General features: G+C 38.1%; 1 protein-coding gene across 1 annotated transcript in view; it reads left to right on the plus strand.

The window, feature by feature from the left end:
- Positions 1 to 216: 216 nt before the first annotated feature.
- Positions 217 to 26,117, plus strand: part of LOC103518028 (glutamate receptor ionotropic, kainate 2-like) — a gene marked incomplete at its 5' end in the record, with an annotated part of 40,900 nt that continues 14,999 nt past the window's right edge. Inside the window, 8 exons of the mRNA XM_026829940.1 lie at positions 217 to 468; positions 1,019 to 1,198; positions 1,397 to 1,593; positions 8,780 to 8,932; positions 12,986 to 13,189; positions 21,704 to 21,910; positions 24,625 to 24,777; positions 25,766 to 25,972. Coding sequence (XP_026685741.1) covers positions 217 to 468; positions 1,019 to 1,198; positions 1,397 to 1,593; positions 8,780 to 8,932; positions 12,986 to 13,189; positions 21,704 to 21,910; positions 24,625 to 24,777; positions 25,766 to 25,972 — 1,553 coding nt within the window. The remainder of the gene's footprint in view (positions 469 to 1,018; positions 1,199 to 1,396; positions 1,594 to 8,779; positions 8,933 to 12,985; positions 13,190 to 21,703; positions 21,911 to 24,624; positions 24,778 to 25,765; positions 25,973 to 26,117) is intronic.

A 26,117-nucleotide genomic window follows, 5' to 3' on the forward strand; every position in this document is an offset into this window, starting at 1 on the left:
ATGAAGCTCTATCTTGAAGAAGGGCAATGGTTTTAGTTTCCAAAAGGAAAATAGCATAAGGTGCGTCCAGTCATAGTCGACCGGCCGTCGATCGACGAGGAAAATCTAGGCAGTTGTCCAGGCAGTGTGAACGTGTCAGTCGACATCGATGGATGGCCGGTCGACTATGTGTGGACACACCTTTAGGTAACTATTTTCCATTTTTTCTGTCCACAGCATGTCAGCAAGTCCAGTTCGGTGTACAAGCCATGTTCGGTCCCAGTGACCCAATGCTAGGACCTCACATTCATTCCGTCTGCGATGCCCTGGACATCCCCCATATAGAGGCCCGACTAGACCTAGATCAGGACTATAAGGAGTTCTCGATTAACCTCTACCCGTCCCCACGGGTCCTGAACACGGCCTATCAGGATATCATTCGATTCCTCAACTGGACCAAGCTGGCCATTGTGTATGAGAATGACTATGGTAGGTAGGTCTCGGTTGGTCGAATGGACCATAACGGGTTAATTCAATTTATGCAATACTATAACATGGTTGGTTTTGATTTTGAGAACAGAAAAATGAAGATTGGAGCTTTTTCTTTCATATTTCAATTTTTAGACCCTTTTGTGTACCAAGTGTAACGAGAAAATTACACCTTTACCTATGTGTTGAACAAGTTTAAAAAGTTTTATCAAAATCGGACTAACCATTTGAGAGTTATTTGCGAACAAACATCCATTGGTTAATACGTTGTTGAGTTAGGTACCTATAACTTTTTTCAGTAAATATGTACCTATTAGGTATCTATAACTCTCTTTACATGCAGCAGTACTGTCTTTAGTTAGGTACATTAACAGTTTTCTCCTTATAGGTAATTAGATCTTCGTACACTTGAAAGTTGAAGGTATAAGATGAAACTCTTTGTTCGTTCAGTGTGCCAGGACAAGTTCTAGTAAGAACACCTATAATTATATCTTTACACGAACCGATTAGGCAGGTTTTTCTCATATTGTGTACCGATTGTGTTTCCCAGGACTGATCAAGCTGAGAGATTTGGACCGATCTCCAAGCAATAAGAATCTAGAGATTCACCTGATGCAAGCCGAGCCAGACTCATATCGCGACATCCTGAAAACTATCAAGACAAAAGAAATTCAGAACCTTATCGTGGATACCAAACCAGAGAACATCAATGAGTTCTTGAAAGGGGTAAGTTTAAGTAGAATCCACTCCGAAAAAACGTCCCTAGGGGGCCCCCAGAAAGTCCAATCGGTGCCAAAATCTAGAGAAAAGATGTCCTTTGTATTTTGCACAATAGATCAGTTGCGCTTACTTGTGTGATGTTTCAAAGTCATAGAGCAGGAAAAATGAGGACCAACGGAATTTTTCTTTTTCTTCTCACTTCGCTCAGTCAAAAACAAACAAAACTTCTTCTTGTTCCAGGACATAGAAACATTTGATCTGGAGGATTTCAAGTACAACTTCGTCAACATGACGGCATTCCGTCTGGTAGATGCTAGTGACATTACTATACGGGAAATACTCAGAGATATGGACAGGTTCCGAAATGGTGGCAAATCATCGCACAATGTTTCCCTGGTTATTTCGGTGAGTGTGGTACTGTCATTATTTGCTCCCTCATTTTTTCCTAAATTTGCTTCCATTTTTTCTAAAGGTAGATTTTCCTCTAATCTATGTTCCCATATTTTACTTTTTTACTAGGTATATTGAGTTTTAACTAATTTTCTGGCAGATTTGATGGCATTTTAACTGTACCATTTTCTCGAATCCAGGATTTTATTGAGGGGGGAGGGATGGCAACAGTCTAAACAATGATGTACCGGGCTGGATGCTCCGAATTTTCGGAGTCCGGCTCACAGTAAAGGTGCAAAAGAAAACCCGGGGGATCGGCCCCCTCTCGCCCCTAAAAAGGGCCCTGCCTACGATCAGCTTGAAAATCTGTTTCCTTGTATTGAGTCTGCAACTAAGCAGCAGCTACTTTTTTTTCCTGATTACCCCATCATTATCGACATCATCTTGAAGCGGTTGTTATCTTCTATTGTGTTTTCTGAAGTATGGAGGTACCTTTACTGTGTTATTTATCAATAACTTACATCCCCCCCCCCCAATATAGTATGGAGGTACCTTTACTGTGTTATTTATCAATAACTTACATCCCCCCCCCCCTGCAATAGGTAGATATTTACGTAGATATCTACTGCCTTATTACGCTCGGCCATGTTCAAAGTCCGCCGATCTTGTATGAATTCTGCCGCTCATATGTATTTTGTAGGAGAGAGAGAAAAAAGAGTTCCTAAGTACCTACCTATGTTCAAATTCCTGCAATTTATTTTTTAGGTAGTATAGATAGGTAGGTATACAAAAAATCCAGCAGGGTGGGATTGTGTGTGTGTGTGGGAAAGAAAAGCACATAACGACATAACTAACAACCCAATTTATGAAAGATAGAGCGCTAATAGGTAGGAGGTAGGTAGACTAGATAACATAAAGAAAATATACATTTTACTTTTGACTAGGTACCTACTTTCCTTATTATAAGTAGGTACGATGAGGAAAGTAAAATATGAAATTGTATAGTTCGCAGTCGAATTATTACAATCGGGGAAATTTTTGCACCTAATTTGTTACCTGTCTAGTTTACTACGTTGTTGTGTGTGTGTGTGTGAGTATGTGTGTGTGTGTGTGTGTGTGTGTGTGTGTGTGTGTGTGTGTGTGTGTGTGTGTGTGGACTAAATTTAGATTCTTGACAAACCGTCTGGAATTTTGAGGATTTCTTCTAAATTTAGATTCTTGGTATACCGTCTTTTGAAGTTTTCTTCTAAATTTAGATTCTTCGCATATCTTCTGAAATTTCGAGGATTTCTTCTAAATTTAGATTCTTTGGATACCTACCTTCTGGAATTTTGATTTGAATGTTGTTTAGGTTTGTTTTTATAGAATTTTGAGTTCTTCCAGTATTTTGAAGATTCATACTTTCTTGAATTTGGAGGATTCCTTCTAGACTTTGAATAAGAGTTGTTTTTAATTTGGTATCAGCAGATGACTTCTCATAGCAGTACATATCTTCATTTCGGAAGATGTGTCGCAATTTTGGAGGTTTTGAGTGTGTATTTTTTTCTACTTTTAGATATTTTTTTACTTCAGGTACTAATTTTTTTGGGAATTTTAATTGTGATGCCGTTGACTGAATTTATTTTTATGAAAAAGACAACGCACAGGCCATTATTATATATTTTTTTTCTATGAAAGAAAAGTAGGTGGTTGTCTACTGGCCATTGTATACTATACAGGTATCTAATAGTAGGTACCTACTCCTACTACACCTATTATTTCGGCGTACACTCAAATCATGAGGAGAACTGATCAGTTGGTTGAAACATCAAACCAAATCACAAATCAAACCAAAGCAGAGAGCTTCTTCACTCTTTTGTGGCTATCACGGCATTACTAAGTGCCTCCTTTACCCTTTAATATTAACTCTCATTTGTGTTCTCATTTTGGTGTAAGCCTTGTGTGAGACTTGCAAGTAATTTGTGCACTGAAGGAAGGTATTCCATGCCAAGTAATCATGTTTGATGTGTGTCCCCAGGTCGAAATCAAAGGGCTAACAGGTCCGATTGAGTTCAAGGAAGGGAAGCGTGTGGACGGGAAATTCGACGTCCTAATAAGGTTTAACGGGGGAATTCCATCCTGCTCCCACGAGATGTTGTATGCCATTGTGTTTGATGCCTTTCTTTATTCCCTTACCGTTCAAATATTTTCCCTCTCTGAAAGATTTACCGCACACATTGTGGCCTAGATTTCTTTCTTTTCTCCCTCGCCGTGTTTCTTCCCCTTAAAGATTTACCGCACATTGTTAGCCTACATTAGGGTTGGGGGAAATATTAGAGGGAAAAGTCTCACATCATTAGGAGGTGTGTGGCGTGTGGCCTACTTGCATTCTTTAGAGGAGGGGAAAAAGGGAATACCTAAATCTTTGCCTTTTTTTGTTGAGTTTTCTATCATCTTTGTTGGTGTTTTTTTTTTTTTTTTTTTTTTTTACACCTGTGTTTTTAGGGATGTAAAAATAGGAATGAAGATACATAATAGGTAGAAAAAAAGGAGGAGGAGGAGAAAGAGAAGAAGAAGAAGAAGAAGAAGAAGAAGAAGAAGAAGAAGAAAATTAAAAAAAAAAAACAGTTTCTCAATTTTTTTTATAACTTTATCTCCAAAATTTGTCCAACTGGGCTGGAATGTTACTGGACACCATTGATGTTTCCACGAGGTCAGCAACTGGACTACCTACTTTTGCCTCGTGTAAAACCTTCATTGTAATTTTCATTCAAGAGTCCTTAATAAACCACCATTCCTTCCACTATATCACACTACTCATAAGAGTTGTAATCATGAGCCTTGAATAGCCCAGCGCTCATGCCGAAAAGTCTAGGTAATAAACTCAAAAGGACAATTCAAAGGAGTTAATGGATATAAATGTGAATTGCATTGAACGAAAAGTCTAGGTAATAAACTCAAAAGGACAATTCAAAGGAGTTAATGGATATAAATGAAATTGCATTGAATGCGCTCCCCCACAGGGCCGTAGCCAGGATTTTGTCAAGGGGGGGGGAGGGGCAAGAGTCCAAACACTGATGTACCAGGGGAAGGGGGTGGATGGTCCAAATTTTCAGAGTCTGACCTACAGTAAAGGAGAAAAATTGAGATCAAGGGGGGCCCAGCCCCTCGGCCTCCTCTAAATACGGCCCCCGGGCCCTCGCCCCCCCCTTAATAAATACGGCCCTGTTCTCCAGATCCCTTAGCTTCGCGTTATAGCTGTGAGGATGATAATAAAAGCATTAACACGATGAAGATTATTTATCTCTTAGGAGATAAATAATAATCTTTTTCTTCATGGAGAATCCTTAAACGTATGTACCTATCTAGTATATATGGATACCTATTTCCCCTCCCCATTTGAACATTTAACAATATTTTATTTTATTGTTTTTTCACAAGTTATTGCTCCAGAAAGTGCAATAAATAGTGAAAATTGATAAAAACTGCATTATTATTAAAAAAAAAAAAAAAAAAAAAAAAAAAAAAAAAAAAAAAAAAAAAAAAACAATGCACATATAAACCCCGGGACCCTAAAAACAGACCAGAATAACAATGCACATTTAAACTCCCGGACCCTAAAATCAGACCAGAATAACAATGCACATTTAAACTCCCGGACCCTAAAAACAGACCAGAATAACAATGCACATTTAAACTCCCGGACCCTAAAAACAGACCAGAATAACAATGCACATTTAAACTCCCGGACCCTAAAATCAGACCGGAATAACAATGCACATTTAAACTCCGGGACCCTAAAATCAGACCGGAATAACAATGTACATTTAAACTCCCGGACCCTAAAATCAGACCGGAATAACAATGCACATTTAAACTCCGGGACCCTAAAAACAGACCGGAATAACAATGCACATTTAAACTCCCGGAAGCTAAAATCAGACCAGAATAATGATCAAAAAAGTTTTACCTTCCGGTACACAGGTCGCGGGTTCGATTCCCGCCCAAGGCGAACCTGAACAGATGAGAAGTTAGACTGAAGGAGATTTTAGCCAATCAAATGTTATTGTTAAATTACACCGAAAACCGCCAAAAAGCGGTAAAATACCGCCAACCGTTGCACCGATCTTAACCAAAAGGTTCGTGTCGCATCTTTGTCATATTTGACATCTACATACCAAATTTCAAGTCTCTAGCTCTTACCGTTCTCGAGATATTTTGTTTACAGACAGGGGGAATGGTTAGGTGGATGGGGTAGGAATTAGGAATGGTAAGATGAACAGGATGGTATGGAGTGGTAAGTGGAAGGATGGGATAGTAGTAGATAAATGTTATGGATGTTTATGAAGACTAGTGATGAAATTACTGAATCACATTTGCTCATACACATATACATAAGAACCTACCTCTTCAGTACCTAATGCTAGCCACTCAACCTCAGGCCGAAAAAGTTTCAAACCCATCAGACGGGTTTGGAATTCCGTCAGACGTTCTAGGTCTAAGCGTGAGTTGCCGTTATTACAGTTCCTGAGATATTGCTTTCAATTAGTTACCAGCTTACAATGTAGCTGCAGCTGGCTTCTTTTTTTACCTAATAAAAAGTTGATGCGAAAACTGGGTAATCAAATATGTAAATCTTCACAAAACGCACTTTCTGCTAGTTTACCGACTCCGTCAGTTTTTTTTTTTTTTTTAACATTATTAAAATCTACGCCACTAGTTTCAGTTGTAAATTGAGATCACTTTGACTTTATAGTAGAGTAGAGACACTAAATACTGGTAGTACTCTTCATTCCTTCTCACCTTCTCCTTCTTCTTCTTCTTCTTCTTCTTCTTCTTCTTCTTCTTCTTCTCCTCCTCCTTCTCCTCCTTCTTCTTTCTTCTTCTTCTTCTTTTCCTTCTTTCTTCTTCTTCTTCTCCTTCTTCTTCGTCTCCTCCTCCTCCTCTTCCTTCTCCTCTGCTTCTTATTTTTCCTGTTCTTTCTTCTTCTATTCCTCCTCCTTCTCCTCCTCCTTTTTCTTGTTCACCTTTTTCCCGTCTCTTCCTCCTCCTTTCCCCTTTTTTACCTCGTCGTCAAAAGATTTAGTATTTTGCATTTCTCTCATGTCCTCCTACTTAAACAAGCATGAAGGGAAAAACACGTCCAAGAGTCTCGGACATATAGTTTAGGGAGGGAGGGAATTTATTCAGTCACGTCCCTAGTGGAAATGCACACGGGATATTTTCATGCACGTGGGACAAAAATCAGTCGAGCTACATTTGACTTGGGACTTTACGTATACATACCTAACGGGATTTTTTTTCTTCAGAGAAAGAACCTTCGCTGAAAAAGCAGACGAACTCAGACACTAAAATGTTGGTTGCCAGCCTAGTTAGCTTAGTTGGTAGTGCGTCTGCCTTGTAAGCGCTAGGCCGCGGGTTCGATTCCCGCCCGGGGCGGATTTGGATTTCTTCTAAATTTTGAATATTGACATACCTAGGTACCGTCTAGAATTTTGAGGATATTTCTAAATTTAGATTCTTGGTATACCTTCTGGAAGTTTGAGGATTTCTTCTAAATTTAGATTCTTTGCATACCTTCTTGAATTATGAGGATTTCTTCTAAATTTAGATTCTTTGTTTACCTTCTAGAATTTTGAGGATTTCTACTAAATTTAGATTCTTGACATACCTTCTCGAATTTTGAGGATGTCTTCTAAATTTAGATTCTTGGTACTCGTATACCGTCTGGAATTTTGAGGATTTCTTCTAAATTTAGATTCTTGTTATACCTTCTCGAATTTTAAGGATAACTTCTAAATTTAGAAAGGATACTTCTAAATTTAGATTCTTGGTATACCTTCTGGAATTTTGAGGATTTCTTCTAAATTTAGATTCTTGGCATACCGTCTGGAATTTTGAGTATTTCTTCTAAATTTAGATTCTTTGTATATCTTCTAGAATTTTGAGGATTTCTACTAAAATTAGATTTTTGACATACCTTGATTCTTAACATACCTTCTTGAATTTTGAAGATTTTTTCTAAATTTAGATTCTTGGTATACCTTCTTGAATTTTGAGGATTTCTTCTAAATTTAGATTCTTGGCATACCGTCTGGAATTTTGAGTATTTCTTCTAAATTTAGATTCTTCGCATATCTTCTGAAATTTTGATGATTTCTTCTAAATTTAGATTCTTGGTACCTATACCTTTGTATTTTGAGGACTTTTTATAAATTTAGATTCTGGTATACCTTCTAGAATTTTGAGGATTTCTTCTAAATTTAGATTCTTGGCACACCTTCTTGAATTTTGAGGATTTCTTCTAAATTTAGATTCTTTGTATACCTTCTAGAATTTTGAGGATTTCTACTAAATTTAGATTCTTGACATACCTTCTTGAATTTTAAAGATTTCTTCTAAATTTAGATTCTTGGATTTCTTGGCATACCGTCTGGAATTTTGAGGATTTCTTCCGAAGAAGAGACACCCTGGGATGCTGGACTCAGTTTGATCAACTATGTTAATTCGGTGAGTGAGATCAACTTTCGATAGGAATGGTGATACAAAACATGTCAAACCTCAATCTACCCCCAATATCCGCACTTCAGGATTGAGAAAGAATCAGTTGTTCTGACCTCGAGTTGATGGATTTTTCCCCTCTTTGTCATTTTTTTCTTCGCCAAAACTTATCTCTTCCATTTTTGCCTGAAGTTTAGAAACGCCACTTATATCGTTCATTTTTACTTTTTAAACAAACTTTAGAGACGCCCGGACTGAAGTATAATCTAGGTAGGTAGGTAGGTATGTACGTAGGTTCTGTAGATAAGAAGGTAGGTAGGTAGGTAAGTACGTATACTTCTCAAGAAATGAGGGACATGTATAAAGAAAAAAAAAAAAAAAAATGTCGAGAAAAAATGCTCAATCATAAAAACGTGTGACATTTTGTTTAAATTAGATGCAGGACTATAAGCTCTAGGAAGGGGAATGGTTAGGTGGATGTGTAAAAACAAGCAGGGTCCGTCCCTCCGGGAATTTTTCAGCCCGTAGTGATTAGAGAAAATCAGTACCTATGTACCTACATCAAATCATCAACAACAACAAACTTCAAGTTGTACTTTTCCAAGGAAAAAAAAAATTGGTTTTGTAAAACATACGAGTAATGCAATATAGTTATCTCACTATTATTCTTCGATATTTTTATTTTTCATGATATATTTTTATTTATTTATTTTATTTTCAGTCTGACGCTGCTTTGATGTATGATGCCGTGTATGTGTTCGCGGTAGGTCTTCAAACCCTGGAGCAAAGTCACTCGTTACAACTCACCAATCTGTCGTGTGAAGAAGAGACACCCTGGGATGCTGGACTCAGTTTGATCAACTATGTTAATTCGGTGAGTGAGATCAACTTACCAATTGAATTTCGGTAGGAATGGTGATACAAAACATGTCAAACCTCAATTTACCCCCAATACCCGCACTTCAGGATTGAGAAAGAATCAGTTTTTCTGACCTCGAGTTGATGGATTTTTCCCCTCTTTGTCATTTTTTTCTTCGCCAAAACTTATCTCTTCCATTTTGCCTGAAGTTTAGAAACGCCACTTTCATATATCGTTCATTTTTAAACAAACTTTAGAGACGCCCGGACTGAAGTATAATCTAGGTAGGTAGGTACGTAGGTCCTGTAGATAAGAAGGTAGGTAGTTAGGCAAGTACGTATACTTCTCAAGAAATGTGGGACATGTATGAAAAAAAAAAAAAAAAAAATTCGAGAAAAAATGCTCAATCATAAAAACGTGTGACATTTTGTTTAAATTAGATGCAGGACTATAAGCTCTAGGAAGGGGAATGGTAAGGTGGATGGGGTAGGAATTAGGAATGGTATTAAGATGAACAGGATGGTATGGAGTGGTAAGTGGTATAGGGAAAGGATGGGATAGTAGTAGATAAATGTTATGGATGTTCATGAAGACTAGTGATGAAATTACAGACTCACATTCGCTCATACACATATACATAAGTACCTACCTCTTCAGTACCTAATGCTAGCCACTCAACCTCAGGCCGAAAAAGTTTCAAACCCATCAGACGGGTTTGGAATTCCGTCAGACGTTCTAGGTGAGTTGCCGTTATTACAGTTCCTGAGATTTTGCTTTCAATTAGTTACCAACTTACAACGTAGCTGCAGCTGACTTCTTTTTTTACATAAAAAAAAGTTGATGCCAAAACTAGGTAATCAAATAGGTATGTAAATCTTCACAAAACGCACTTTCTGCTAGTTTACCGACTCCGTCAGTTTTTTTTTTTTTTACATTATTAACCAAGTTTTGCTGAAATTTCGCGAAAATGTTCAGCAAATTTATAGGGGAAAATTATCCTGCCTCTGATTTTATGATGATTTCTATGATTAGGTGTCTAATATTTTATCTAGATCCTATCGAATATAGAAATGAAAACACAGGTGATTGAATTTTGAATTTTGATTTATTTCCTATTTACGTTTTTTTTTTTTCCACATTCTGGCATTTTGAGTTTCTTCTTGAATTTTCACATTTGCAGTTTGAGGGCTCATTTGGAAGCTAGTCTTCATAGTGTTTTTGGAATTTTGAAGGTTTCTTCCTAGATCCTATCGAATATAGAAATGAAAACACAGGTGATTGAATTTTGAATTTTGATTTATTTCCTATTTACGTTTTTTTTTTTTCCTTCTAACTCCGATACTCCGATTCTTTGTAGGTAAGAAATTGGAAGGCCGATACTTTTCAATTTTTACTATCGCCATCCTGTAGGTTCTGTTGATTTTTGATAGATTTACTTTGGCTCTCCTGGATTATTTATTATTTGATGAAGCAAAGCTTTTACAACCGTCTCCCTCGAAATGACGCTACTAATCTGAGCCACTAGGACTTTTTAAAATCCTCCGTTCAAATTGTCTCGTGATACAGGTAGTCCTTTTGAAAGATAAATGTACAGAATTGTTGATTTCTTTGATAGGGTAAGTGTACCATGTATTCGCCCACCTAAAAAACGTACCATTTATTGGCCCACCTGTACCATACGCCACATAAGATTTTTGTTTGAGGATACTTCTAAATTTAGATTCTTGGTATACCTTCTGGAATTTTGAGGATTTCTTCTAAATTTAGATTCTTGACATACCTTCTCGAATTTTGAGGATGTCTTCTAAATTTAGATTCTTGGTACTTGTATACCGTCTGGAATTTTGAGGATTTCTTCTAAATTTAGATTCTTGTTATACCTTCTCGAATTTTAAGGATAACTTCTAAATCTAGATTCTTGGCATACCGTCTGGAATTTTGAGTATTTCTTCTAAATTTAGATTCTTTGGATACCGTCTAGAATTTTGAGGATTTCTTCCAAATTTAGATTCTTAGTACACCTTTTTGAATTTTGAGGACTTTTTATAAATTTAGATTCTTAACATACCTTCTTGAATTTTGAAGATTTTTTCTAAATTTAGATTCTTGGTATACCTTCTTGAATTTTGAGGATTTCTTCTAAATTTAGATTCTTGGCATATCTTCTGAAATTTTGATGATTTCTTCTAAATTTAGATTCTTGGTACCTATACCTTTTTGTATTTTGAGGACTTTTTATAAATTTAGATTTTTGGTATACCTTCTAGAATTTTGAGGATTTCGTCTAAATTTAGATTCTTGGCACACCTTCTTGAATTTTGAGGATTTCTTCTAAATTTTAATTCTTTGTATACCTTCTAGAATTTTGAGGATTTCTAATAAATTTAGATTCTCGACATACCTTTTGGAATTTTGAAGATTCTTGGTATACCGTCTGAAATTTTGAGGATTTCTAAATTTAGATTCTTAGTATACCTTTTTGAATTTTGAGGACTTTTTATAAATTTAGATTCTTTGTATACCCTCTTGAATTTTGAGGATTTCTTCTAAATTTAGATTCTTTGTATACCTTCTAGAATTTTGAGGATTTCTTCTAAATTTAGATTCTTTGTATACCTTCTAGAATTTAGAGGATTTCTTCTAAATTTAGATTCTTGGTAGACCTTGAATTTTGAGGATTTCTACTAAATTTAGATTCTTGACATACCTTCTTGAATTTTGAGGATTTCTTCTAAATTTAGATTCTTGGCATACCGTCTGGAATTTTGAGTATTTCTTCTAAATTTAGATTCTTCGCATATCTTCTAAAATTTTGATGATTTCTTCTAAATTTAGATTCTTGGTACCTATACCTTTTTGAATTTTGAGGACTTTTTATAAATTTAGATTTTCTGTATACCTCATAGAATTTTTAGGATTTCTTCTAAATTTAGATTCTTGACATACATACCTTTTGGAATTTTGAAGATTTCTTCTAAAGTTAGATTCTTCGCATATCTTCTGAAATTTTGAGGATTTCTTCTAAATTTAGATTCTTTGGATAGGTACCTACCTTCTGGAATTTTGATTTGAATGTTGTTTAGGTTTGTTGTTTATAGAATTTTGAGTTCTTCCAGTATTTTGAAGATTCATAATTTTGAGGATTTCTACTAAATTTAGATTCTTGACATACATACCTTTTGGAATTTTGAAGATTTCTTCTAAATTTAGATTCTTGGTATACCGTCTGGAATTTTGAAGTTTTCTTCTAAAGTTAGATTCTTCGCATATCTTCTGAAATTTTGAGGATTTCTTCTAAATTTAGATTCTTTGGATACCTACCTACCTTCTGGAATTTTGATTTGAATGTTGTTTAGGTTTGTTGTTTATAGAATTTTGAGTTCTTCCAGTATTTTGAAGATTCATACTTTCTTGAATTTGGAGGATTCCTTCTAGACTTTGAATAAAATCTTCTAGAATTAATTGTAGAGTTGTTTCTAATATGGTATGAGCAGATGACTTCTTGTAGCAGTATCTTCATTTCGGAATGTGTCTTGCAATTTTGGAGGTTTTGACTGTGTATTTTTTTTTTTTTTCTACTTTTAGGTATTTTTTACTTCAGGTACTAAATTTTTTGTGGAATTTAAATTGTGATTTTGTTGACTGAATTTATTTTTATGACAAAGACAACGCACAGGCCATTATTATTTTTTTCTTTTTTTCTATGAAAGAAAAGTAGGTGGTTGTCTTCTGGCCATTGTATACTATACAGGTATCTAATAGTACCTACTCCTACTAGACCTAGGTATTATTTCGGCGTACACTCAAATCATGAGGAGAACTGATCAGTTGGTTGAAACATCAAACCAAATCATAAACTGGTAATGCAGCCACTGGTCGTTACTCGATCAAAGTAGCTCCTCAATTGTCCTCACGAGGCTGAGTTCATCTTGAACTCCAAGCACAGATCCGAAAAAACTTTGATCCCGCCGGTAATATACTTGCAAGTAAACTGTGCAGTGTATAAAGGTTTTTTTATTCCAAATAGTCTTGCTTGATCCAAAGTAATCTTGTTTCATGTGTCCCCAGGTCGAAATCAAAGGGCTAACAGGTCCGATTGAGTTTAAGGAAGGGAAGCGTGTGGACTTCAAAATGGACCTTCTCAAACTGAAGCAACATTCACTGGTCAAAGTGGGAGAGTGGGAGACAGGGAGTGGGGTTAATATTAGCGACCCTGGTGCTTTCTTTGATTCGAGTACCATGAATGTCACCCTGGTTGTGGTTACCATACTGGTGAGTTAACCCTTAATGCACAGGCACTTTTATGAATGATGTCCTAAAAGGATTCAGAATTGGGGGAATCCCCTAAGGAAAATACGACTCACAAGTACTATACACTTTTCTTTTTATTCTAAAATTCTGATCTAGGTATGAGATTTCTTTGAAAGTTGACCAGAAAAAGTCTCCTCTTACAGAGGATGATTTGATTTGACTTTGTTTGAAAATATACCTAATACCTACAGTTGGCATTTATGTAGGTATGCTTACAAATGAACACTCCAGCCACCCCTTGTTTTCTGTGTGAACAATTGAGTATTAAAACATAAAACGTATGGTAACTTTTATGCTACAACAGGGGAGGAGGGCGAGGTGTAAGAGATTAAAAGTCTGTAAATAAAGAACAACGTCAGGTAAGCCACCTACCTACCTTACTGTGGCAGTGGCGTGTGATGAGATTTCAAAATGAGAAACCTACCTACATATTATAAACCCTTAGATCTGCCGCACATTGGAAACGTACCTAGTAGCTCGCACGTAGGGTTTCCAGACGTCCGGGTTTTCCCGGACATGTCCGGGTTTTTACATGTTTGTCCGGCGTCCGGGGGGATTTTTGAAAATTAGTCGGAACGTGTGTGGCGGAAAAAGCTCGAGACCCAGGTCTGTCAGACGGTCTGAGCTAATGATGTTCGATCTCGAGTAAAAGATCGATCTTTTGAATCGATTCGAATCAAAAGGCTAAAAATCGATCCATCAGATCGATCTCACCTAAAAAATCGATCTCAAGAAAATCGATCTTCGATCTTTCACCCACTTGTGTTTTGCGACTTTTATGTGAAAAACTCAAAAACATGAAAAAGACAGTGGCGTAGCGTGTATGTATGGCGTGTATGGCGGCCATACAACTCAAAAGTTCACTCTAATGCCCATAAATATTAATGGCAGTCTTGGCAATCTACTAATATTTTTGCCTGTATACTATTAGCTGATTAGATATTTGCACGCATACTTTCTCTTCCCCCCTAAGGTACCCACTAGTGAGTCCACCCGTCTGTTCTCCTTCATGAACCCCCTGGCTGTCGAAATCTGGTTCTACGTCCTGGCCGCTTACATCCTGGTATCCATCACCATGTTTATTGTGGCCCGGTTCTCGCCCTACGAGTGGCATAACCCCCACCCGTGTGATGTGGACAATGATTTGGTTCAGAACCAGTTCTCCATGTCTAGCTGTAACTCATTTGAATGAACGTAACAATAGAGTTAGCTGCGATTGTGTTGTGCTCACATTTAAAACATTCAAGAATGGTTGCTCCATTGTGTTAGCACACTCGCCGTTCATTTCACGTGGTACTGTACCTATTTACCTATCTCCTTGTAGTATACTTTCTTGAATTTGGAGGATTCCTTCTAGACTTTGAATAAAATCTTCTAGAATTAATTGTAGAGTTGTTTCTAATATGGTATGAGCAGATGACTTGTTGTAGCAGTATCTTCATTTCGGAATGTGTCTTGCAATTTTGGAGGTTTTGAGTGTGTATTTTTTTCTACTTTTAGGTATTTTTTACTTCAGGTACTAGCTAAATTTTTTGTGGAATTTAAATTGTGAATTTGTTGACTGAATTTATTTTTATGACAAAGACAACGCACAGGCCATTATTATTTTTTTCTTTTTTTTTTTCTATGAGTAGGTGGTTGTCTACTGGCCATTATATAGATACAGGTATCTAATAGTACCTACTCCTACTACACCTATTATTTCGGCGTACACTCAAATCATGAGGAGAACTGATTAGTTGGTTGAAAAATCAAACCAAATCACAAATCAAACCAAAGCAGAGAGCTTCTTCACTCTTTTGTGGCTATCACGGCATTACTAAGTGCCCTCTTTAATATTAGCTCTCATTTGTGTTCTCATTTTGGTGTAAGCCTTGTGTGAGACTTGCAAGTTAATTGTGCACTGAAGGAAGGTATTCCATCCCAAGTAATCATGTTTGATGTGTGTCCCCAGGTCGAAATCAAAGGGCTAACAGGTCCGATTGAGTTCAAGGAAGGGAAGCGTGTGGACTTCAAAATGGACCTTCTCAAACTGAAGCAACATTCACTGGTCAAAGTGGGAGAATGGGAGACAGGGAGTGGGGTTAATATTAGCGACCCCGGGGCTTTCTTTGATTCGAGTACCATGAATGTCACCCTGGTTGTGGTTACCATACTGGTGAGTTAACCCTTAATCCTTAACCCACAGTCACTTTTATGAATGATGTCCTAAAAGGATTCAGAATTGGGGGGAATCCCCTAAGGAAAATACGACTCACAAGTACTATACACTTTTCTTTTTATTCTAAAATTCTGATCTAGGTATGAGATTTCTTTGAAAGTTGACCAGAAAAAGTCTCGTCTTGCAGAGGATGATTTGATTTGACTTTGTTTGAAAATATACCTAATACCTACAGTTGGCATTTATGTAGGTATGTAGGTAACTTACAAATGAACACTGCAGCCACCCCTTGTTTTCTGTGTGAACAATTGAGTATTAAAACATAAAACGTATGGTAACTTTTATGCAACAACAGGAGAGGAGGGAGAGGTGTAAGAGATTAAAAGTCTGTGAATAAAGAACAACGTCAAGTAAGCCACCTACCTAACCTTACTGTGGCAGTGGCGTGAGATGAGATTTCAAAATGAGGAGCCTACCTACATGTTATAAACCCTTGGATCTGCCGCACATTGGAAACGTACCTAGTAGCTCGCACGATGCATGCAGACTGAAAATCCAAGCCCATGAAAATGATACAGAGAGACAGACTTCTCACACCTCTAGGTTAGTCTATTAGACCTAAGTCGTGGGACTTTAGTGTGAGAGCTTTTTATCATTTTCATAGGTTTCGTAGGTTTTCAGTCTGCATTGCGTAACTTCGCGGCAGGTCTTAAAGTGTTTCCAACTTAAGTCGACCGGTCGACTATGTGCGGACACACCTTTAGAATTCAGGTTTGACGCCAGGAATCCATGAAAGACTCGCCACTAGTGTTACTCGTAGGTTGACAATTCGTCATGTGTATTTTACATGACTAATGATTGTCTTTACATTATGGACATTCGTATTCATGAAACATCAAAAAAACCAGTAAAAATGTTTGCTTTCATCGGAATGTGAAGAAGAACGATCGTGTGTAACTTTAGTAAGGCAAATGCAGTGTTCTCTGCACCCTGGGCACTGGTGCAAACTATACATTTTGAAATTTGGGAAATGTCCGGGTTTTCGATGGAATGTCCGGGTTTTTGGAACCAAATGTCCTACTTTTTAAAAAATTGATCTGGAGACCCTACTCGCACGATGCATGCAGACTGAAAATCCAAGCCCATGAAAATGATACAGAGAGACAGACTTCTCACACTCTAGGTTAGTCTATTAGACCTAAGTCGTGGGACTTTAGTGTGAGAGCTGTTTATCATTTTCATAGGTTTCGTAGGTTTTCAGTCTGCATTGCGTAACTTCGCGGCAGGTCTTAAAGTGTTTCCAACTTAAGTCGACCGGTCGACTATGTGCGGACACACCTTTAGAATTCAGGTTTGACGCCAGGAATCCATGAAAGACTCGCCACTAGTGTTACTCATTTGAATGAACGTAACAATAGAGTTAGGTGCGATTGTGTTGTGCTCACATTTGAAACATTCAAGAATGGTTGCTCCATTGTGTTAGCACACTCGCCGTCCATTCTACGTGGTACTGTACCTCTTTACCTATCTCCTTGTAGGTTGTAGGTGTGGGGAAGAATTATGATAGATTAACTGAGAATTCTGAGCTTCTAAAAACATGTCTACCCTTGTGAGCGCCACAGAGACTTTCAGCTTTACTACAAAATAAATACAAATAATTCATAATTAAGAATTATATTTAAAATGTAATTAAATTTGTTCATGTAGGTGGGTAAAGTTGTTTCTTGAGGTAAGTACCTACCTATATTCCCTTTATAAAACTTGATTTTAAAGTTACACCAAAGTACCCAATGGCCAATGGTACTTTTCAGGAACCAGTAAACATTTTTTTTATTCCACCTCCATGGTTTGTATTCCCGATTTCTAGTCCGGATTTTTCTCCCATAGGAAGCTCCCTACATGACCATGTTCACCGGTAAGAACTACACCGGCAATGGCCGATTTTCCGGATTCTGCGTGGACCTCCTTGAATCCATTTCTCGGATTGTCGGATTCGATTATATTATAGAACTCGTGCCGGATAACAAGTACGGAGCTCTGGATCCGGCAACCGGAGGTTTTCCGGATTCTGCGTGGACCTCCTCGAATCCATTTCTCGGATTGTCGGATTCGATTATATTATAGAACTCGTGCCGGATAACAAGTACGGAGCTCTGGATCCGGCAACCGGAGAATGGAATGGGATTGTGGCTCAGTTGATTAAACATGTACGTGTGGATTTTTTGTCTTACACCCTGTAGATTTTGATGGATTTTTGGATTTTCTCTCTCACCACCCTGCGTATATTAGATCTTGATGGAATTTCTGTAGCTCCATTTCTCTGTGGGTTTGAAAGTTGAAGGTCGGTATTATGACGTCACGACTTACCCTGAGCAACCGGAGAATGGAATGGAATTGTAGCTCAGTTGATTAAACATGTACGTGTGGATTTTTTGTCTTACATCCTGTAGATTTTGATGGATTTTTGGATTTTCTCTCTCACCACCCTGTATTAGATCTTGATGGAATTTCTGTAGCTCCATTTCTCTGTGGGTTTGAAAGTTGAAGGTCGGTATTATGACGTCACGACTTACCCTGTAGATATTGATGGATTTTCTCTCCCACCAACCTGTATTAGATTTTGATGGATTTTTTCTCCCACCTTGTAGATATTGATGGTTTCCTGTAACTCTGTAGATTCATTTATTTGTAAGTATGAAATAAGGTCGATTTAAGACGTAACGACTTGCGCTCTAGATATTTATTATTGGATTTTATCTCCCAACTTGTAGATATTGATGGTTTTTCTCTAGTTCTCTAGATGGTTTTTTCTCCGATACTCCGATTCTTTGTACCTAGGTAAGAAATTTGAAGGCCGATACTTTTCAATTTTTACTATCGCCATCCTGTAGGTTCTGTTGATTTTTGATAGATTTACCTACTTTGGCTCTCCTGGATTATTCATTATTTGATGAAGCAAAGCTTTTACAACCGTCTCCCTCGAAATGACGCTACTAATCTGAGCCACTAGGACTGAGCCACGCTACTAATCTGAGCCACTAGGACTGAGCCACGCTACTAATCTGGACTCGTGATGTAGATTCTTTTATTTGTAAGTATGAAATAAGGTCGATTTAAGACGGAACGACTTGCGCTCTAGATATTTATTATTGGATTTTATCTCCCACCTTGTAGATATTGATGGTTTTTTCTCTAGTTCTCTAGATGGTTTTTTCTCCGATACTCCCATTCTTTGTAGCTAAGAAATTGGAAGGCCGATACTTTTCAATTTTCACTATCGCCATCCTGTAGGTTCTGTTGATTTTTGATAGATTTCCTTTGGCTCTCCTGGATTATTCATTATTTGATGAAGCAAAGCTTTTACAACCGTCCCCCTCGAAATGACGCTACTAATCTGAGCCACTAGGACTGAGCCACGCTACTAATCTGAGCCACTAGGACTTTTTAAAATCCTCCGTTCAAATTGTCTCGTGATACCAGGTAGTCCTTTTGAAAGATAAATGTATACAGGATTGTTGATTTCTTATTTGATATTACCATCAAGCACAGAAACAGTCCGTTTGTCTTTGTGGTAATTTTAATCTCTCCTATCATACCTGCGTTGTAAACCCATAATAATTTATGTTTTTCCCCCTCGAAAATTGTATTCGATAAAAAAATCCTCCGTTCAAATTGACTCGTGATACAGGTAGTCCTTTTGAAAGATAAATGTACAGAATTGTTGATTTCTTTGATATTACCATCAAGCACAGAAACAGTCCGCTTGTCTCTGTGGTAATTTTAATCTCTCCTATCATACCTGCGTTGTAAACCCATAATAATTTATGTTTTTCCCCCTCGAAAATTGTATTCGATAAAGTTTGTCCCTGGTCCCTTGCACTTTGACCCGAGTATTCACGTATCAAGTTTTATATTAATCCAATTTAATTAAAGGGGGAGTGTTTCCAGTGTTTTATCGTTTTTGTGAAAAATCCAGTAGTTAGGCTTATTTTATCTGACTCGAACGGAGTCATGTCAAGTCTCCTATTAGGCCTGACACACACTATTTCTTACAGATCATCCGATGAGATGAAACCATAAAAAAATCCATACCATTTTGCCGGGTTTCAACTTTTAAATCAACTGACATCGAGTATAAACTAGCAAGAGATTGTTTATTAAAAATAGTAAAAAAAAAAACATAATTATGCCTATTTTCCTTTGCTGTCATTCTTATAAATTAATAAAAAATTAATTTTCTCGAAAAGTCATCACATCAGTCTTTCGCTTTGCCAATGCTTGTGAAGAAATCTGAGTTTTCAATAAGTCAGAGTCTGATTTATTTTAACCAAAAGGAAATTAGTTTCCGCCCAATCAGAAGTTACGTAAAGAATTTCTTCCCCTCTCCCTAGCTACTCATTTGTTCACACAGTAAATAAGAATATATGTAGGTAGTTACAAAGTGTGTAATGCCGGCCATTCAAGCTAAGAACATAAAAAAAGAAAAAAAATGTAGGTACATATACCTACCTACCTATACCGTACCTACATCGGTACCACTTTTCACAATACTTCAATTCACCACAGTCTTTTACATCCATGCCTATCCAAGAACGGAAATGTTTTTTATTTATTTATTTATTTAAGAAAGGTTTGACAGAGGGAACTATAACTGCTATGGTCTTATCGTCCCGAAATCGAAGAGAGAAGGAAGACAGGATAGGAGAAAGCCAGCCGTTCCGAGAACGAACATTATCCCATCAGGATAAAATCCGCCCCGGGCGGGAATCGAACCCGCGACCTAGCGCTTACAAGGCAGACGCACTACCAACTAAGCTAACTAGGCTGGCTTGACGGAAATGTTTGGTTAGAAAATTTCCACCTTGGCCGGGATTTGAACCCAGCCCCTCCAGGTTGAGAGTCAGTGCTCTTGACCACTCAGCCACAGAGGTGAGGTGATCAGAAATGAAATAAATCAGAGGCTCAGAACCTAGGTCTGTCAGACTGTCTGAGCTAATGATGTTCGATCTCGAGTAAAAGATCGATCTTTTGAATCGATTCGAATCAAAAGGCTAAAAATCGATCCATCAGATCACCTCCAGGTTGAGAGTCAATGCTCTTGACCACTCAGCCACAGAGGTAAGGTGATCAGAAACAAAATAAATCAGAGGCTCAGAGCCTAGATCTGTCAGACTGTCTGACTAGGTCTGTCAGACTGTCTGACTAGGTCTGTCAGACTGTCTGACTAGGTCTGTCAGACTGTCTGACTAGATCTGTCAGATTGTCTGACTAGGTCTGTCAGACTGTCTGACTAGATCTGTCAGACTGTCTGACTAGGTCTGTCAGACTGTCTGACTAGATCTGTCAGACTGTCTGACTAGGTCTGTCAGACTGTCTGACTAGGTCTGTCAGACTGTCTGACTAGGTCTGTCAGGTCGGTCTGTCGATCTTTCACCCACTTGTGTTTTGTGACTTTTGTGTGAAAACCCAAAAACATGAAAAAGACACAACAGACAAAATCAAATTGCGATTGATTGACTGATTGATTCAATTACCTTGCGAAAACGAAATGCAAGTTTTGAATATTCGCGCGCTCACAATGCCCATATTAAAAAATGCATCTATCTTCAGATGGGAACGTGTTCGGTGGTAAATTCGCTTTTTTGGCGGGGGATTTTTTTTTTTTTATTGGATTTTTTTTATGCCTCTTAAAAAAAAAAGATCGAAAACTCGATCTCTCTTCAAATTTCGATTAATCGATCTCGATTCAAGGGCAAAAGATCGATTCAAAAACCGAATGAAAAAGACACAACAGACAAAATCAAATTGCGATTGATTGACTGATTGATTCAATTAGCTTGCGAAAACGAAATGCGAGTTTTGAATATTCGCGCGCTCACAATGCTCATATTAAAAAATGCATCTATCTCCAGATGGGAACGTGTTCGGTGGTAAATTCGCTTTTTTGGCGGGGGATTTTTTTTATTGGATTTTTTTTTAACCCTCTTAAATAAAAAAAGATCGAAAACTCGATCTCTCTTCAAATTTCGATTAATCGATCTCGATTCAAGGGCAAAAGATCGATTCAAAAACCGAAATCGATTTCATCGAAAATCGATTTGCAAAAAAATCGATCTTCGATTAAATCGGAGATCGATCCCCATCTCTAGTCTGAGCGTGAGTGGTCGGTGTTAGGTATGTATCTTCACCTACAGTTGTTTTTCATTGTAGATTTTAGATCTAACCCTTTGTGTCTCTGTAACCCAAAATACGCTACCTTTTCGGCTTTTCACTGTGTTGTTTTTTGCTTCCCCCCTTACAAAACTCCCCCCTAGGAGACCCCGTACGTGATGCACACCGCTTCCTCCGTAAATTTGACTGGCAATGCCCGGTACGAAGGTTTCTGTATAGATTTGCTACGGGCCATAGCCGGGATGGTCGGGTTTGAGTACAGCATTCAGCTGGTACCGGATGGCAAGTACGGAGTGTTTGATTATGAGAGTGGAGAGTGGAACGGGATTGTGAGACAGCTCATGGACAAGGTAAGTACCTACGGGATGGTAATGGGGAAAACCTTTACCCCACTACGTACCTTTGCCCCACCCTACCCTAGGTAGTTTTTTTTTTTTTACTGTAGCAGGGATTGATTAGAAAAAAAATAAAACCGACATCTCCACTAATATTTTGTTGCATGTTGCATACCCACATTGTTACACGGAGTTCATACAAATTTGCACATGCACGGGACCATAATCTGGGTTTAAACTTGGTTAGTTCATTGGATTAACTAATCTGATTGGTCGATTTGGACATAAATTTATCCAATCAGAGATCAGTTTACACTTCAAGTTTAAACTCGGAATTTTTAGTCCGTCCTTCTCTTATTATTACGATAGTAATAAAAAAAAAGGTATAGTTGACGGGCTATTGTATTCGCTTCGGTGTCTGTCTGTCTGTCTGTCACTCTGTCAGTCTGTCCGTCCCCATAGAAGGCCTTATCCAAACCTGGTCGACCTATATATCAAATTAAAGGTCTTTTTACCAGGAACACGAAAATGGTGGTGCAAATTTTGTCCAGAGAACCAAAAAGCCAAAAAACTCAAAAAAATTGTTTTTCGGGGTTTTTTTCACATTTTCTCACACAAATGAGCTTTGATCTTGAAATTTGTCCCCACGATCTATGAACTCAAAGCGAGAAAGTTTTAGATAACACTTCAGTCGTTATTTTAAGAGCGGTTTCAGCGTCCCCTATGTTAAACTGCGCCGAGCAAGGCCAATAAATGGATGGGTGACTTGAAAGGAATAAAGGGAGAACGGGCTCTAGTCTTGATTTTAAATCATTACATGGCATCCCTCCTTCTCTTTCCTCTCAATTTCTCTCTCCCCTCTCTTTCCCTTCTTTCTTCCTCTCCTCTTTCCCCTGTCTTGTGAAATTTCTTTGTAGTTCTTGTCCTTAGAGACCAATTTTATCTTTGATAAAAAGAGAAAAATTTTCGGGTAAAACGGAAGACGGAAGGCGAATAAAAAATTGGCAACCGAGATGAGTGCCAGTTTTATATTAGTACGGAATTACAGATGGTGTCTACTATTGATTACAGAGATATAACAGGAAATATGCTAGAGATGAAGACTGACTGGTCAGGAGGATTTGAGAGAAAAGCAGAGAAGAAGCAGTGAATAGAGCAGAGGCTCAAAATCTGTGGTACGCGTCTCGCCTGCGGCGCTATAACTCCCTCCTTCTCTTTCCTCTCAATTTCTCTCTCCCCTCTCTTTCCCTCTCCTCTTTCCCCTGTCTTGTGAAATTTTTTCGTAGTTCTTGTCCTTAGAGACCAATTTTATCTTTGATAAAAAAAAGGAGAAAAATTTTCGGGTAAAGCGGAAGACTGAAGGCCAATAAAAATTGGCAACCGAGATGAGTGCCAGTTTTATATTAGTACGGAATTACAGATGGTGTCTACTATTGATTACAGAGATATAGCAGGAAATATGCTAGAGATGAAGACTGATGGTCGGGAGGATTTGAGAGAAAAGCAGAGAAGAAGCAGTGAATAGAGCAGAGGCTCAAAATCTGTGGTACGCGTCTCGCCTGCGGCGCTATAATTTCTTTATTTAAACCCCCAAACACACAAAATTGATGTGTGGTGGTACGAAGAAAATGAGGTACCTGATAGAGTTCCTGAAAATGGGGTTCCTGAATTGATATTCAAATAGAGTACCGAACCACCTGATAGTTGAAAACCACAGTCACAAATCCAATAAGGATAAATTACTCAGAACAATCAGTCCTCTGGGAATTACTTGTTCCAGTCATCAAAATTGATGTTTGGTGGTACGAAGAAAATGAGGTACCTGATAGAGTTCCAGAAAATGGGGTTCCTGAATTGATATTCAAATAGAGTACCGAACCGCCTGATAGTTGAAAACCACAGTCACAAATCCAATAAGGATAAATTACTCAGAACAATCAGTCCTCTGGGAATTACTTGTTCCAGTCATGCTTTCGGAGAACTTTACCTTGTTTTCCTCCTCACACTTCTTTAATTTTCCTTCTTTATTTTTTACCTTTTTACTCTCCTTTTTACTTTCTATTACTACAGTATAGCGGAGCTATACTGTAGTAATAGAAAGTATTGCAATCGGTCCAAATTTTCAAAATCGGGAATCTTGTTTTCCTCCTCACACTTCTTTAATTTTCCTTCTTTATTTTTTACCTTTTTACTCTCCTTTTTTATCTTCTTCGGTCTCCCATTATTGTAGGTAAGAGGTATTATAAGTAAATATTTGTACAAGTACTTAGGTACATAAAGTGGGCATTTAACCACAATGAGCTGAGAAAATCTGGTGCGTTTTTTTTTTTTTTTTTTTTTTTTTTTTTTTAAAGAGGTTTGACAGAGGGAACTGTAACTGCTATGCTCTCATCGTTCCGAAATCGAAGAGAGAAGGAAGACAGGATAGGAGAAAGCCAGCCGTTCCGAGAACGAACATTATCCGATCAGGATAAAATCCGCCCCGGGCGGGAATAGAACGCGCCGCCTAGGTGCGTCCTTTAAAAATTGCTACTAGTCAGAAATTATTTTGCGCTTTTTTATACTTTTTTATAAATACATTATTCATTTTTTCTCTTTGTTCCTCTCCAGAAAGCTGACCTGGCTGTCGGATCAATGACAATCAACTATGCGCGAGAGAGTGTCATAGACTTTACCAAACCTTTCATGAACCAATACATTATTCATTTTTTCCCTTTGTTCCTCTCCAGAAAGCTGACCTGGCTGTCGGATCAATGACAATCAACTATGCGCGAGAGAGTGTCATAGATTTTACCAAACCTTTCATGAACCTTGGAATCAGCATACTCTTCAAGGTGAGTAACTATTCGACAGTTCTAAAGCTTTTTTTTTTTAGCAATATTGTGGGAATTAACGTCGAAGAGTGATACTATTCAATACCTACACTCTACAGTTTCAAATACCAAATATGTTACCTCTTAGAAGTGAGAATATTAACAATATACAATGTGTATTAACAATAAGTACAATAAAAATTGAATTGAAAAAAAAGAATGCTTGGAGACATATCACGACTAGGCTGGCTTGACGGAAATGTTTGGTTAGAAAATTTCCACCTTGGCCGGGATTCAAACCCAGCCCCTCCAGGTTGAGAGTCAGTGCTCTTGACCATTCAGCCACAGAGGTGAGGTGATCAGAAATAAAATAAATCAGAGGCTCAGAGCCTAGATCTGTCAGACTGTCTGACTAGATCTGTCAGACTGTCTGACTAGGTCTGTCAGACGGTCTGACTAGATCTGTCAGACTGTCTGACTAGATCTGTCAGATTGTCTGACTAGGTCTGTCAGACTGTCTGACTAGATCTGTCAGATTGTCTGACTAGGTCTGTCAGACTGTCTGACTAGATCTGTCAGATTGTCTGACTAGGTCTGTCAGACTGTCTGACTAGATCTGTCAGATTGTCTGACTAGGTCTGTCAGACTGTCTGACTAGATCTGTCAGATTGTCTGACTAGGTCTGTCAGACTGTCTGACTAGATCTGTCAGATTGTCTGACTAGGTCTGTCAGACTGTCTGACTAGATCTGTCAGATTGTCTGACTAGGTCTGTCAGACTGTCTGACTAGATCTGTCAGATTGTCTGACTAGGTCTGTCAGACTGTCTGACTAGATCTGTCAGACTGTCTGACTAGGTCTGTCAGACGGTCTGACAGACCTAGGACGGTCGGTCTGAGCGTGAGTGGTCGGTATTAGGTATGTGTCTTCACCTACAGTTGTTTTTCATGTAGATTTTAGATCTAACCCTTTGTGTCTCTGTTACCCAAAATACGCTACCTTTTCGGCTTTTTTACTGTGTTGTTTTTTGCTTCCCCTCCTTACAAAACTCCCCCTAGGAGACCCCGTACGTGATGCACACCGCTTCCTCCGTAAATTTGACTGGCAATGCCCGGTACGAAGGTTTCTGTATAGATTTGCTACGGGCCATAGCCGGGATGGTCGGGTTTGAGTACAGCATTCAGCTGGTACCGGATGGCAAGTACGGAGTGTTTGATTATGAGAGTGGAGAGTGGAACGGGATTGTGAGACAGCTCATGGACAAGGTAAGTACGGGATGGTAATGGGGAAAACCTTTACCCCACTGCGTACCTTTGCCCCACCCTACCCTAGGTAGTTTTTTTTTATTATTATTATTATTTTTTTACGGTAGCAGGGATTGATTAGAAAAAAATAAAACCGACATCTCCA

The sequence above is a fragment of the Diaphorina citri genome, unplaced genomic scaffold, assembly GCF_000475195.1.
Source record: "Diaphorina citri unplaced genomic scaffold, Diaci psyllid genome assembly version 1.1 scaffold2046, whole genome shotgun sequence".
Taxonomy (NCBI): domain Eukaryota; kingdom Metazoa; phylum Arthropoda; class Insecta; order Hemiptera; family Psyllidae; genus Diaphorina; species Diaphorina citri.